Source organism: Phaseolus vulgaris, chromosome 9 (genome assembly GCF_000499845.2).
Source record: "Phaseolus vulgaris cultivar G19833 chromosome 9, P. vulgaris v2.0, whole genome shotgun sequence".
NCBI classification, from domain to species: Eukaryota; Viridiplantae; Streptophyta; class Magnoliopsida; order Fabales; family Fabaceae; genus Phaseolus; species Phaseolus vulgaris.
The window spans coordinates 32,541,188-32,555,509 of NC_023751.2; the positions used below are offsets into that span (position 1 = coordinate 32,541,188).

At 31.0% G+C, this 14,322-nt stretch overlaps 1 protein-coding gene and 1 long non-coding RNA gene across 2 annotated transcripts; both read left to right on the forward strand.

Moving 5' to 3' along the window:
* Positions 1–997: 997 nt before the first annotated feature.
* LOC137821310 (probable inositol transporter 2) lies at positions 998–5,844 on the forward strand. The gene is made up of 6 exons (XM_068625830.1): positions 998–1,254; positions 1,378–1,448; positions 3,369–3,704; positions 4,079–4,186; positions 4,262–4,858; positions 5,204–5,844. The coding sequence occupies exons 1-6, from the start codon at positions 1,122–1,124 to the stop codon at positions 5,696–5,698; spliced, it is 1,740 nt and encodes a 579-aa protein (XP_068481931.1). The 5' UTR covers positions 998–1,121; the 3' UTR covers positions 5,699–5,844.
* Positions 5,845–10,134: 4,290 nt separating this feature from the next.
* LOC137822872 (uncharacterized) lies at positions 10,135–14,322 on the forward strand. Its single transcript, XR_011083014.1, has 4 exons — positions 10,135–10,298; positions 10,869–10,917; positions 12,045–12,093; positions 14,160–14,322. It is a non-coding gene; the product is annotated as an uncharacterized lncRNA (long non-coding RNA).

Here is a 14,322-nt window from a genome sequence, read left to right on the forward strand (position 1 = left end):
CCCATAATATATAGTCTCATGCACGAGTTGGCACTTAAAGTCCACTTCGTAATAGACACATTTGTTTGTTTGATATTTGAGTCTTTTTTTGGTTTTCGTATTTTGTTTTTATTGAATTAAATTTATTTTAAAATAATATTTAAAAAATACACTTTTTACATATAAAAATGGAGATGGTGTAGTATATTGCAATTTTAATAATGTATATCCGAGGTAGGATTTTCAACATTATTCTTCTTACATGATAGAAAATTCCAAATTGTATATTTGTATGTAAGTTTCTCTATAAATATGCTATTTCAGCTCACTCATCTTATCTCAAAATAATTTCTCTCTCTCTCTCTCTCTCTCTCTCTCTCTCTCTCCTCTCTCTCTCTCTCTCTCTCTCTCTCTCTCTCTCTCTCTCTCTCTCCCTCTCTCTCTCTCTCTCCCTCTCTCTCTCTCTCTCTCTCTCTCTCTCTCTCTCTCCCTCTCTCTCTCTCTCTCTCTCTCTCTCTCTCTCCTCTCTCTCTCTCTCTCTCTCTCTCTCCTCTCTCTCCCTCTCTCTCTCTCTCTCTCTCTCTCTCTCTCTCTCTCTCTCTCTCTCTCTCTCTCTCTCTCTCTCTCTCCTCTCTCTCTCTCTCTCTCTCCCTCTCTCTCTCTCTCTCTCTCCCTCTCTCTCTCTCTCTCTCTCTCTCCCTCTCTCTCTCCTCTCTCTCTCTCTCTCTCTCTCCTCTCTCTCTCTCTCTCTCTCTCTCTCTCTCTCCTCTCTCTCTCTCTCTCTCTCTCTCTCTCTCTCTCTCTCTCTCTCTCTCTCTCTCTCTCTCTCTCTCTCTCTCTCTCTCTCTCTCTCTCTCTCTCTCTCTCTCTCTCTCTCTCTCTCTCTCTCTCTCTCTCTCTCTCTCTCTCTCTCTCTCTCTCTCTCTCCTCTCTCTCTCTCTCTCTCTCTCTCTCTCTCTCTCTCTCTCTCTCTCTCTCTCTCTCTCTCTCTCTCTCTCCTCTCTCTCTCTCCTCTCTCTCCTCTCCTCTCTCTCTCTCTCTCTCTCTCAGACACACACTGACACAGAATTTTCTAGCAAACGTTGTATTTGTGGTTGAAAAAGAAAGAACAGGAACCTAATAATAAGCTTGTGTTGTCGAAGATGGAAGGAGGAGTAGCAGAAGCTGATGTCTCTGCCTTCAGAGAATGTCTGTCTCTTTCATGGAAAAATCCTTATGTTCTTCGCCTTGCTCTCTCTGCTGGAATTGGAGGCTTTCTCTTTGGCTACGATACTGGTAACAAATTACTGAAACAAGTCAATTTTTTAGATTAACTTAATTAATTTTACAAAACTATGATTATAAATTGACTTAGAAGTAAATTAAACTTAAAATATTGATGTGTGTGGTTATGCACAGGAGTTATATCTGGAGCTCTTTTGTATATCAGAGATGATTTCAAAGAGGTGGATACAAAGACATGGCTGCAGGTAATCTCCATTTCTAGTTTCTTCTCAAATTTTTTTATGGACATTAATGCCCCTGCTTCTTCACTGAAATTACCATAGTGAGTGTTAATTTAGGAGAATGGTCCCATAAGGGTAAAAAATTGTATTTAAACCCTAATAATGTGACTTCTATAAAGATGATCTGAACAATTAATCTTTTCATTAACCAATTTTAGAACATAAAAAATAATAAAAAACCTATAAATTGAAATTGGAATGTATAAAGTTAAAAATATTAGTAAATATAAAAAAATTAATTGAGTTTTTTAATAAATATATTATTAATATATCAGATTAACCTTCTTTATTTATATCTTTCAAAATCCTCTTCATCCTAATCCTTCAAATTATAAAAATTATAAAGTGTCTTATAAAAATTACCAATAAATTTTTTAATATATAGCATAATAAAAAGAGAGGGAATAAAAATTAAGAAAGAATATAAAAAAAAATTTAAAAATTAATTTAGGAGTGAAAAATTACCACAATTTCCTTTTAAAAATCTGATTAAAAAAAATAAAATTAGTATACATTAAAAAATCAAACTTTTTTAATCAATATTTTAATTCTTTTTTTATATGTTGTACCCAAAAAAACCTTTTTGAAAAGCAACATTATATAATAAGAGAAAATACAATCATAGTGAAAAGTGTCTTTACAATCATTATCGATTTATAATTTATGACTATCAAAAGTTTGATAACTTTGATAACAGCTATTTTAAAATCCATATTACACATAATTCTCATTAATTAATCATGCAAAATAATTACACAAAATGAAAATATATTAAACTCTTAGAATGTGTAAGACTTAGGAATGTAAAGGTTGTTATTAGAAATTAACTCAAAAGTTTAAGGATAAATTATCTCAATATCTATCATAAGGATGTTAACATAATCTTAAAAACAAAGATTAAAATTGAACTAGTAAATTCACATTGTAGTACGGAATTAACAAAATTAAAATATTGTATATAGCATAGTCATTAGTATTTAATTAAAATATTTTTTATTTTATTGCAACAAAATAAACATTTTAGGTTTGCACTAATCTTTGTGGTCCCCAATCTCAACTTTGAATATAGGCCACACGTGTGTGGTCCCAAAATAACTCTAAATTTAGAGGAACACGAAACTCGAATGTGCATAATATGGAAAAACAGTATTTAAACAAATAACCTAAATATTCTTGTAGAAAAATATTTTAGGCCCATCACATAATTTAGGTTAGGTTTTTGCCATCAACAATTATTTTATTAATACCATTAACAACTTTTCCCAAATGTTTGTGACATTTCTAAGCTTATAATCAATTAATTTTTTTCTTGTCAAATATTTTTCTCCTTGTCTCTGTTATTACTATGAATTTAAAGTAATAACGGTTTTCTTATAATTTAATCAACTTAATAAAGAAAACCTTGATATTTTTGTGTACAATTAAAAAATAGTATCATGTTAGATAAAACAAGATGAAAACAACTCATGTAATTAGTTTTTTTCCCCTTTTTTGTGTAAATATATTTTTGTGTGACTGTTAAAATAGATATCACCCACATTTTTAAACAATAATTATATAAACTAATAATAAAATTTTAGGTAAAAAACTTCTACAAATTAATCTATACATAAACTAATTTTACCTTATAAAAAAAGTTAGATGTTTTCCCTATTTCTTTCTTATTATTTTGTAATAAAATCATTAAAAAAAATACAAATGAAGAAATTAGTTTTTCTCTCTTAAGAAGTCATTATGAATAAATTTGTCTAAATCCATAAATGTCTACCCATAACTTTTTTATATTTGGTTAATATTGGAAGAGTTTGATTATAATGACTTGAGTTGTTAAGTTAGTTTAATCGTAATGGTAACAATGGTTGAAACTTGATGTTCATAAAACAGGAAGCAATAGTGAGTACGGCACTTGCAGGAGCAATCATAGGAGCTTCAGTTGGTGGATGGATGAACGATAGATTTGGAAGAAAAAAGTCAATTGTTGTAGCAGATGCCCTGTTTTTAATTGGGTCTATTGTGATGGCTAGTGCAATGAACCCAGCAACTCTAATTGTTGGTCGAGTTTTTGTTGGCCTTGGTGTTGGAATGGCCTCAATGGCATCCCCTTTATACATCTCAGAAGCATCACCAACCAGAGTTCGAGGAGCCCTTGTTAGTCTGAATGGATTTCTCATCACTGGAGGACAATTCCTTTCCTATCTCATCAACTTGGCCTTCACTACTGTGAGAACACTATTCTCCATATACTGTTCAATTCCAATTTAGCATTTTTCATGAACAATCATTTTGAAAATGACATCAGTCTTGCTTTTCCTTAAAAGTCTCACTTGTAATTTTGTAATTCATGAACAAAAAAGAGTGTGTTAAAATTGTTTTAAAGAGAGTTATTGTTGGCATTCATATAGTGTGTGTGTTAATGTTTCTTTATAAAAACATTGCATGTCATATTTTGATTTGTGAGCTCAATGATGGAATGTATCCTTAAAATAAGCATGCCTAAACAAATGATTTCAGTGAGTGAAAATCTCATCCTATAATTCAATTACTTCTTAATACCATAGCTTTACAAAGTTGATCATTCTATGTCATTTATTCAGGCACCAGGAACATGGAGGTGGATGTTAGGAGTTGCAGCAGTACCAGCTTTGACACAAATCCTATTAATGGCTTTTCTCCCAGAATCACCTCGCTGGTTGTTTAGAAAGGTTAGTAGTACTGGTGATTTATTTTTTCTGGTAAAAAATATGTATTCACTTGTCTATCTTTCTGGTATTTAACAGGGAAAAGAAGAAGAAGCTAAAGAAATTTTGAGGAGGATTTACCCTCCCCAAGATGTTGAAGATGAGATCAATGCTTTGAAGGAATCAGTTGAAATGGAAATCAGGGAAGCTTCAGCTTCTGACAAAGTCAGCATAATGAAACTACTGAAAACCAAGACTGTGAGAAGAGGTCTATACGCAGGAATGGGCCTTCAAATCTTCCAACAGTTTGTGGGGATTAACACTGTCATGTACTACAGCCCCACCATTATTCAGTTAGCTGGTTTTGCATCCAATAGGGTTGCACTACTTCTTTCACTTGTCACTGCAGGGCTAAATGCATTTGGCTCTATTTTGAGCATATATTTCATTGACAAGACTGGGAGGAGGAAGCTTCTGTTGTTCAGTTTGTGTGGTGTAGTAGTTTCCCTTGTTGTTTTAACTGTTGTTTTTCATCAGACCACAACTCACTCCCCAATGGTTAGCACAGTTGAAACCTCTCACTTCAACAATACCTGCCCTGGTTACACCACAACCATGAACCCTTCTCAATGGGATTGCATGACATGCCTCAAGGCTTCTCCAGAGTGTGGCTTTTGTGCTTCTAGAGCCAATAAGGTAAATGTCTCATCAACCCTCATGTTAGTATCATCATAAGGTTTTCTGATTCAACTTTGGATCCTCCCTTGTGTAGGATAAGGCCAAAAAAGAGACACAAATTTGTCATCTGATAGGACTATATCATGCTACTCAACAACAAAAGATTCATCATAATCTTCTTGATTATCATAATTCATAAAACTTCTTGTTAGTACTAGACTTTATTCAACATGATGTTACCAAACTATAGTAATTATAGCATCAACTTATGAAAATGGTCATAGTTTTTTTGTTTGGAGTTACAAACTGTTCATATATTTTTCTTGAGTCCTAATTCCAAACACTACTTGAATTATTGTGCAGCTCTTACCTGGTGCATGCTTGATTTCCAATGAGAGAACAGAAGATGAGTGCCATAAAGAGGAGAGGCTATGGTACAGTAGGGGATGTCCTAGTAAATATGGATGGCTTGCTTTAATTGGCCTAGGACTCTACATAATATTCTTCTCACCAGGGATGGGAACTGTTCCATGGGTTGTGAACTCTGAGATTTATCCCTTAAGGTACAGAGGAATCTGTGGAGGAATGGCATCTACCTCCAATTGGGTTTCAAATCTGATTGTGGCCCAGTCCTTTCTGTCCTTGACACAAGCCATTGGGACCTCATCTACATTCATGATATTCATATTCATCAGTGTTGCAGCCATTATCTTTGTCATTATTTTTGTGCCAGAAACCAAAGGACTTCCAATTGAGGAAGTGGAGAACATGCTGGAAAGAAGATCTTTGAACTTTAAGTTTTGGCAGACAAGTCCTGACTCTAGTGAACTACCAAAGCAAAAGCATCAATCAGTTTGAGTGAATAATGTGGTGATATTATTCAGTGTAGTTGCATTACTAGTGAATGAACTATGAGATTGGACTATAATATTAAGAGTAAGCTCATGCATGTATAGAAATTGTATATTTACTGTCTTTATCTTTGTATTCACAAAGTTTTCTCATCGAGTGAATGAGTTTAGTTTACAACTTTGATATGAAATAATATAATTTTAAAATTATTCTACTATAATAAATTTTTTTTTATCAAACCTTTAAGAAAAAAAAGTGAAACAAGATTTGGGATTAAACAAATTGCAACCTAGCAACGACTATTTCTCCCGGCACGATACCATTTTTGACACACCCAACAACACTATGTAAAAAGTCCTTTATACCCTTAGTGAAGAATTTTTGTCTTCTGAATATTAATATTTATTTTGATTATCTGTTTATTTTGATTATGAATAGCTATTAATTTACATTACAATATATTATGTTATATTATATATATATATATATATATATATATATATATAAAATATCACAATTTATTGTATGCAAATAAAATAATGACAGTTGAACTAATTTTATCAGCACTATAACCTCTTCTAAAGTCAACATTAGAGGTTAATAAATTAATTTTAAAAAATAAATCAAATATAAAAATTAACATGTCATATATCTATAATTTCATAGTTAATTAATGCGTAACATAATTTTTTTTATCATATATTAATATTAATATCTTGAAATTTATTAAGAATAAAATAAATACTGTAAACAATGTAATGGTTAAAATAAACAATAAAATATAAAAAAAATAATTATTACTTATGGCTATGAAAATGTTATGCAATTAAAAGAAAAAATATCTTGTATAAAAAGTAATAATTTTTTTTATCTTTATGAGTGGAAGTGGAATATATATAATAAAACATATTTTATATAAAAATAGAAATTAAATAAATAGTTTAAGGATAAAAAATAAATATAAAAAATTATAAACTAAAGCGTCTAAAAGAACCTTAAAAATTAGTAAAAAAAGCAATTGTTTAAAACATGATTAGTGAAGTCAAACAAATTTCTCAGTAGCTAATAAAAAACATCTCTGTCAATTGATTTAAAACAATATTGATAAAGCTTTAAATATAGATAATGAAGCAAAAGTGTGATTAAACGGGGAATTTTAAATATTGACATATTATCCTTTTGAAAAAAATTGTGTGTATATTTATTTAGTATTAACCAGTCAATTTCATAGCTACATATTTAAGAATTAAAAAAATAGAAAATAAAATTTTAAGAATATATCTATTAAAAGTGAAAATGTGCATATCTATACCTATATATAATCCTCTTAACTGCTATTAATTTTTTTTTCTATTTTATACTTATATTAATATTTAATTTTATTATTGTATTATGGTCATTGTATCATTTCTTATTCCCCTTAACTGCTCTTAATTTTTTTCCCATTTTATCCTTATATTAATATTTAATTTTATTATTGTATTATGGTCATTGTGTCATTTCTTATTTTTTCTACAATATTTGGTATACGTAGTGAGACGGTTTTGAATTGAAAGATAGGTGAAAAAGCGGTTTTGAATTGAAAGAGACGTGGATGAACTTTATGAATTGAAAGAGAGGTGAAGGAACGATTATGAATTGAAAGAGAGGTGAATGAGTGGTTATGAATTGAAAGATATAATTTGTTTTGAAAATTAATTGCATAATGAGAGAGAAATAAATTTAATAAAATATTTGAAATAAATGGAGCAACCATTTGAATGGAAATAGATAATTTATTTTGAAAATTAATTGCATAATGAGAGGGAGTGTCTGTTTTATAAGAGATAAATAAATATTAGGAAATGTGAGTAGTGGCCAAACGTGAACAATTTGATTATTACTGAGCGGTTACCACTTTCTTCCGTAGTTTTCACCGTCACCATTTACATCCACTTTCTTAGGAAGGAGTTCACCAGTTACATCCACTCCCTTTGAGCGGTTACCACTTTCTTTCACTTCCTTATAAGGAGTAATTTTCACCCGTTGCATCCAAAGAAAAAAAAATGCTCATAAATTTTGACACATTTTGAACCCTCTTTCTTCACGCTCCATGTTCTTTTCCTACTCTCACCCATCTTAGTCCCTCTTCAATCACCATTGTACAACAACAACCACCATTGTTCGAAGCAGAGACGTGTCTCATTGTTATAGGATTTGAACATTTTTGTTTCTATTGCTTTCTTAATTTTTTTATATTTTTGTATGAATCCTAAGCCCAGCTTTGCGGGCAAAGTTTTTATGTCTACTAGTGTTTTGATCTATTAGATATTACATAAGTTGGAAGTTTTGTAATTTGTATTTAGTTTATTATTTTATTTTTTTCAACTTCTTTGCCATGGAAGATGTGGATTCAATTGATATGGTGATAGATTCTACAACTTCCAACATACAACCATTTGCATTATGTTTTGACATTGTTTGCTAGTCCATTTTTTTTTAAACCTTAATTTTAATCTTGATAACCTTACAAAGTTCAAGATTACACCCAAGTTAAATCAAAATTTAATATTCAAAAACAATAAAATAAAAATATAAAAAAATTGACATAAAATCTTAATAAAACTATTATCAATGGTGCATTAAATAATTTATATATCTTCACATATAATTTAATATTTATTAAAATTATAAAAATATAAAAATAGTAAAAATAAAAAATGCAGATACACCCGCACAAGTGTCTGTGTCCCTGCTAGTACTAAATAAAGATTATTAACAAGTCAATTTACACTGACAACATAAAAATTTATATTTTTATTTACCGCAAAACATTATATATAATAAATTTGTATTTTTAGCAATTACTTTAAAAATTATATTAACAGTATTAATGATTGCATCACAGCATAAACTTATTTTGATAGTGAAAATATGAGTATTAAACGCTATAATTTATTCTTAATCTTTGTGATTAACTTCACGTTATGATTTTGTAGGAAGAAAAAGAAATCCCCTCACGATCCTTATCACTGATGGAATCAGAATCTTGAAGTTTTACAAGTTTATTATCGTCCGAATATGGATTTTGTATCCAATACCTCAAAGATCAAAACGGATACAAATTACGTATTCAACTTTTTTTATTCCTTCTATTTTTTTTTTCTTTTAATTTTTTTATAGAATTTTTTCTTTTAATCGATAAATAATAAATAAATATATTAAAATATTTGAAGAATATTTTAACCCGTATACAAAATATTAATTTTTTTTAGATAAATCTTTATGAGAAAAATCATATCAACGAATTCATATTCTTCTAAAAGCCCTACAAAATATACATGGAATTATTCTAAACACCTACACCTATCATCATCAATGGGAGCATGTGTTTTAATTTTATCTTTACTTTTTCCTCTCAACCTTCCTTCGTTATTTCCTTTTCTTCTTCCATCTATTGCCTTTTCTCCAAAGTTCATGCTTCTTCTATCTCTTTCTCCCTTTTTTCACTTTAGATCCCTTTGAACAAGGAAAGAAACAAGGCTTTTTTTCTTCTTTATTATGGTTCTTGTCATAATCAATTGTGATAAATCCCACTCATTTCCCGAGTTCATGATCAATAATGTCAAACGTGGATACTCTTTTGCTATCAACCAAATACTCAAAATCCATTGTTATTTCTTTTAATATTTTGATTTCAACCATGAGAAACAAAGGGAAAGTTAAATACGCAATTAAAAATTAAAAATTCGAGAGTATGATGTAGGTTTTAATGTGCTTTCCTTCATCTATTTAATTTCCACCTCCTTGGTTTGTGGTGGCTTGAATTTTATTCACCCATTTATTAAATTATTTTTCTTGCTTTTAAACCTTAAGGGTCAATGTGTTTCCAATAAATGTGTGTCGGAGAAGGAATGACAGAAAGAGCAGAAAGTGGGTTGATGAGAATGAAGTACACGTGTTTCAAATATGTTTTGAGGTGATGTGAGTGTCCAAGAAGGAATGGCTTCAAATTTTGAAAGATATAAAGGTCGGTTTGGGGATTACCACATAAAAGAAATGGTAGATTCCTTTTGATTCTTCATTTTTCTTACATCTAATTGATAATTTTAGAACAACTATATATAGACATTCTAATGTATTAATTATTTTAGAGTAAATTTGATTCATTAATGTTTTTTCAAATCGTATTGAAATTCCATTTTTTAAAAAATGAAGAAACTTTCTTTTGTTTTAAAACATTAATTTATCACCTAATCTAAATTTAATACAATTGTAATAGCACAAACGAAAGCTTTTTTCACGTGTCATTTTCACGTTTTTTGGAAAAAAAAAATTTAAAAAGAAAAAAATTTAAAGAAGAAAGGTGGACACGTGTCACAAGAGGATGTTCTCTCATTTAGCTGGGCTCAAAGGTTGACACGTGTCAAAAATTGATTCTCTCTCATTTAGTTGAGCTACAATTCAAGAATCGACCCAATTCCTCTTCTTTGCCAAAATTAGGGTTTCGTAATATGGTTTCAGATTTTTTCTGCTGGCACTGTCTTCCATTTTTCCTTTTCGTGTATCGGTGTGAAATGCAAAATCTGGAAGATGTTGCAGATAAATCACATAGCACAATTTTCAGGTAATGCTTTTTGAATTTGAATTTGCGATTTCTCACTCGACTTTACCTTCTCTCTCAAACCCTCATACCTTTATCTCTCTGAAACCCTAATTCTCTCTAAAACCCTCACACTTCTCTCCTCTGCAAACAAAACCCTACCTTTAATGTTTTGCACAATTACAACAACTATGAAGATGGCGTAATGGGAAAACTCTTTTTTCCAATAAGAGATTTGTAGCGCTTAGTTTTAAAATTTGAAATGGTAATGACTATCACTATATATATGGTGTTGTATTGAGCATTTTATGATTTGATTTTGGTTTTTTGGTTTTTCATTTGAAATTGGGGTTTTCTGAGTTTGCTATGGCTGTTGCTATTTTCTTTTTCTTCTTCTTCTTTTTCGTTTACTTCAGTTTTATGGGTTTTCCGCAAATGTTTATTCGTTTTTTGCAAATTCGTGTGTTCATGTGTTATTTGGTGTTTTTGATCCAAGTTCAAAAGGTTTGTAAAGATAATGGTGTTTTGTGTTTATTATTATTGTTTATTATTAATATTATTTTATAGTCTAATGATACTTTCTAACTTTTGCAGGAGATCCAGTGTAGTTCCATTTTGGCGCTTCTGATCCAAGTTTCAAAAGGTATTTTGACGCTTTTAACAGTTCCCAAAGAAAATATTGATTATGAACAATTAACAGATCTCAAAGAAAAGATTAATTACGCAAAATAATATTATTTAAGATGCTTGGTTTGAAATGGACATACATCTTAAATCTAAATCTAATACAATTGTAGGTAGCACAAATAGAAGCTTTTTCCACGTGTCATTCTAGAGTTTTTTAGGAAAACAAAAATTAAAAAGAAAATTACTTAAAGAAGAAAGGTGGACACATGTCACAAGCGGATGCTCTCTCATTCAACTGGGTTCAAAGGTCGACACATGTCAAAAATTGATGCTCTCTCATTTAGTTGGGCTAAAATTCAAGAACTAACCCAATTCATCTTCTCTGCAAAAATTAGGGTTTCGTAATAGGGTTTCAAATTTTTTCTGCTAGCATTGCCTTCCATTTTTCCTTTCCTGTGTATCACTGAGCAATGCAAAATCTAGTAGATGTCGTAGATAAATCACAGAGCACCATTTTCAGGTAATGCATTTTGAATTTGAATTTGCGATTTCTCACTCTGCTTTACCCTCTCTCTCAAACCCTCATACCTTTATCTCTATGAAACCCTCACACTTCTCTCCTCCGCAAACAAAACCCCACCTTTAATGTTTTTTCACAATTTCGGCAACTGTGAAGATGACGTAATGGAAAACTCTTTTTTCCAATAAGTGATTTGTAGAAATGACGCTTAGTTTTGAAATTTGAAAAGGTAATGACTATCACTATATATACGGTGTTGTATTGAGCATTTTATGATTTCATTTTGGTTTTTTCGTTTTTATTTGAAATTGGAGTTTTCTGAGTTTGCTATGGCTGTTACTATTTTCTTCCTCTTCCTCTTATTTTTCGTTTTCTTCTGTTTTATCAGTTTTCCGCAAATGTTTATTCATTTTCTGCAAATGTTTATTCATTTTCTACAAATGTTCGTGTGTTCATGTGTTATTTGGTGTTTTTGATCCAAGTTTAAAAGGTTTATAAAGGTAATGGTGTTTGTGTGTTATTTGTGGTTTTGATCCAAGTTCAAAAGGTTTGTAAAGGTAATGGTGTTCGTGTTTATTATTAATATTATTATTTAGTCTAATGATACTTTCGAAATTTTGCAGAAGATCTAGTGTAGTTCCATTTTGGCGCTTCTGTTCCAAGTTTCAGAAGGTATTGTGGTGCTTCTAACAGTTTTTAAAGAAAAGATTGATTATGCACAATTAACAGTTCTCAAAGGAAAGATTGATTATGCAAAATAATATTATTTAAGATGTTTGGTTTGAAATGGACATACATTCTAAATCTAAATCTAATACAATCATAGGTAGCACAAACATAAGCTTTTTCCACGTGTCATTTTCACGTTGTTTTGGAAAAAAAATTAAAAAAGAAAATTACTTAAAGAAGAAAGGTGGACACATGTCACAAGCGGATGCTCTCTCATTCAGTTGGGCTCAAAGGTCGACACGTGTCAAAAAATGATGCTTTTTCATTTAATTGGGCTAAAATTCAAGAATCAACCTAATTCCTCTTCTCCTCAATTCCTCTTCTCTGCAAAAAATTAGGTTTTCGTAATAGGGTTTCATATTTTTTCTATTGGCACTGCCTTCCACTTTTCCTTTCTCGTGTATCGTTGTGTAATGCAAAATCCAATCGATGTTGCAGATAAATCATAGAGTACCATTTTCAGGTAATGCTTTTTGAATTTGAATTTGCGATTTCTCACTCCGCTTTTATTTTAGGATTGTTCATTTGATTAATGACACTTTACTTAGATTTAGATTTTTAGGACAAATATAGGTGAGAAGCCTAAGGAAAATTCTCACTAGACATTAACTTAACAAGTGTTAGATGTGAAGGTTCATTTCCAAAAGACCAAAGGAAAAACACAATTATAGGTGATTATGAATGAAAAATCAAGGTGCGGTAAAATTCAGAATTGAAACGCAACAATTCAATGGAAGAAAACTAAACAATAAGCATGAGCCGAAACACTAAACAATAAGCATGAACCGAATAGAAACAAGAACACAAACACAAGACATATTTAGGAAATGAAATGGAATGGAATTGGAATTGAATAGATGAAGGATATGAAAGCTTATGTGGATGAATCTGGGGAAGAAGATCACGCCACTTGGAATGGTGAATTTGCTCCAAGATAAGTGATGTTGCCGCCACTTGAGAGCTCACAAACACTCATAAGATAAGACTAAAGCTAGGAGAAACAAGTCTCACTAATCTCACACAATTTGTGTATAGTAACTTTACTCTTTATTCAACTTGTCCATTCATGAGGTAGGTCTCCCTATTTATAGATTTAGGAGCCTTGGAAAAGAAGAAAATAGGGTAGAATGGGAAAAGGGAAAAAGTGGACAGCCATAGGTTTTGACCAAGTCAATCCCGTATTCTAAGCTTCTCCTTCTAGAAACTAGGTCAAAATGCCTTCAAATGGACTAGGAACAAGCTAGAATGCTACCCACACCCCCTACTATGCTAAAGACACTTTATTCTAGCTTATTTATACTATTTGGACCCCTACAAATGAGCCCAACTTATTTACAACATTTTTCTAAATTTTTAAGAAGACTAGTAGGAAGAACTTCAAGTGCTCTGGACCTTGTCCATTCCTCCTACTGATGAGGTCTTCCTTTGATTGGTGAGATGACCCTTCATAGTTGGCATCCTTGGTCATCTTCTTATGGATTTGGGTCGTATCAACTTTACCATCTCTCTCAAAACCTCATACCTTTATCTCTCTGAAACCCTTACACTTCTCTCCTCTACAAACAAAACCCTACCTTTACTGTTTTTCACAAGATGGCGTAATGGAAAAATCTTTTTTCCAATAAGAGATTTGTAGAAATGGCGTTTAGTTTTGAAATTTGAAATGGTAATGACTATCACTATACATACGGTGTTGTATTGAGCATTTTAAGATTTGATTTTGGTTTTTCATTTGAAATTGGGGTTTTTTGAGTTTGCTATGGCTGTTGCTATTTTCTTTCTCTTCATCTTCTTTTTCGTTTTCTTCAGTTTTATGGGTTTTCCGTAAATGTTTATTCGTTTTTTGCAAATGTTTATTCATTTTCTACAAATGTTCGTGTGCTCATGTGTTATTTGGTGTTTTTGATCCAAGTTCAAAATGTTTGTAAAGGTAATGGTGTTTGTGTTTATTATTATTGTTTATTATTAATATTATTTTTTAGTCTAATAATATTTTCTGACTTCTGTAGGAGATCCAGTGTACTTCCATTTTGGCGCTTCTGATCCAAGTTTGAGAAGATATTTTGGCACTTCTAACAATTCTCAAAGAAAAGATTGATTATGCACAATTAACGGTTCTCAAAGAAAAAATTTATTATGCAAAATAATATTATTTAAGATTCTTGGTTTGAA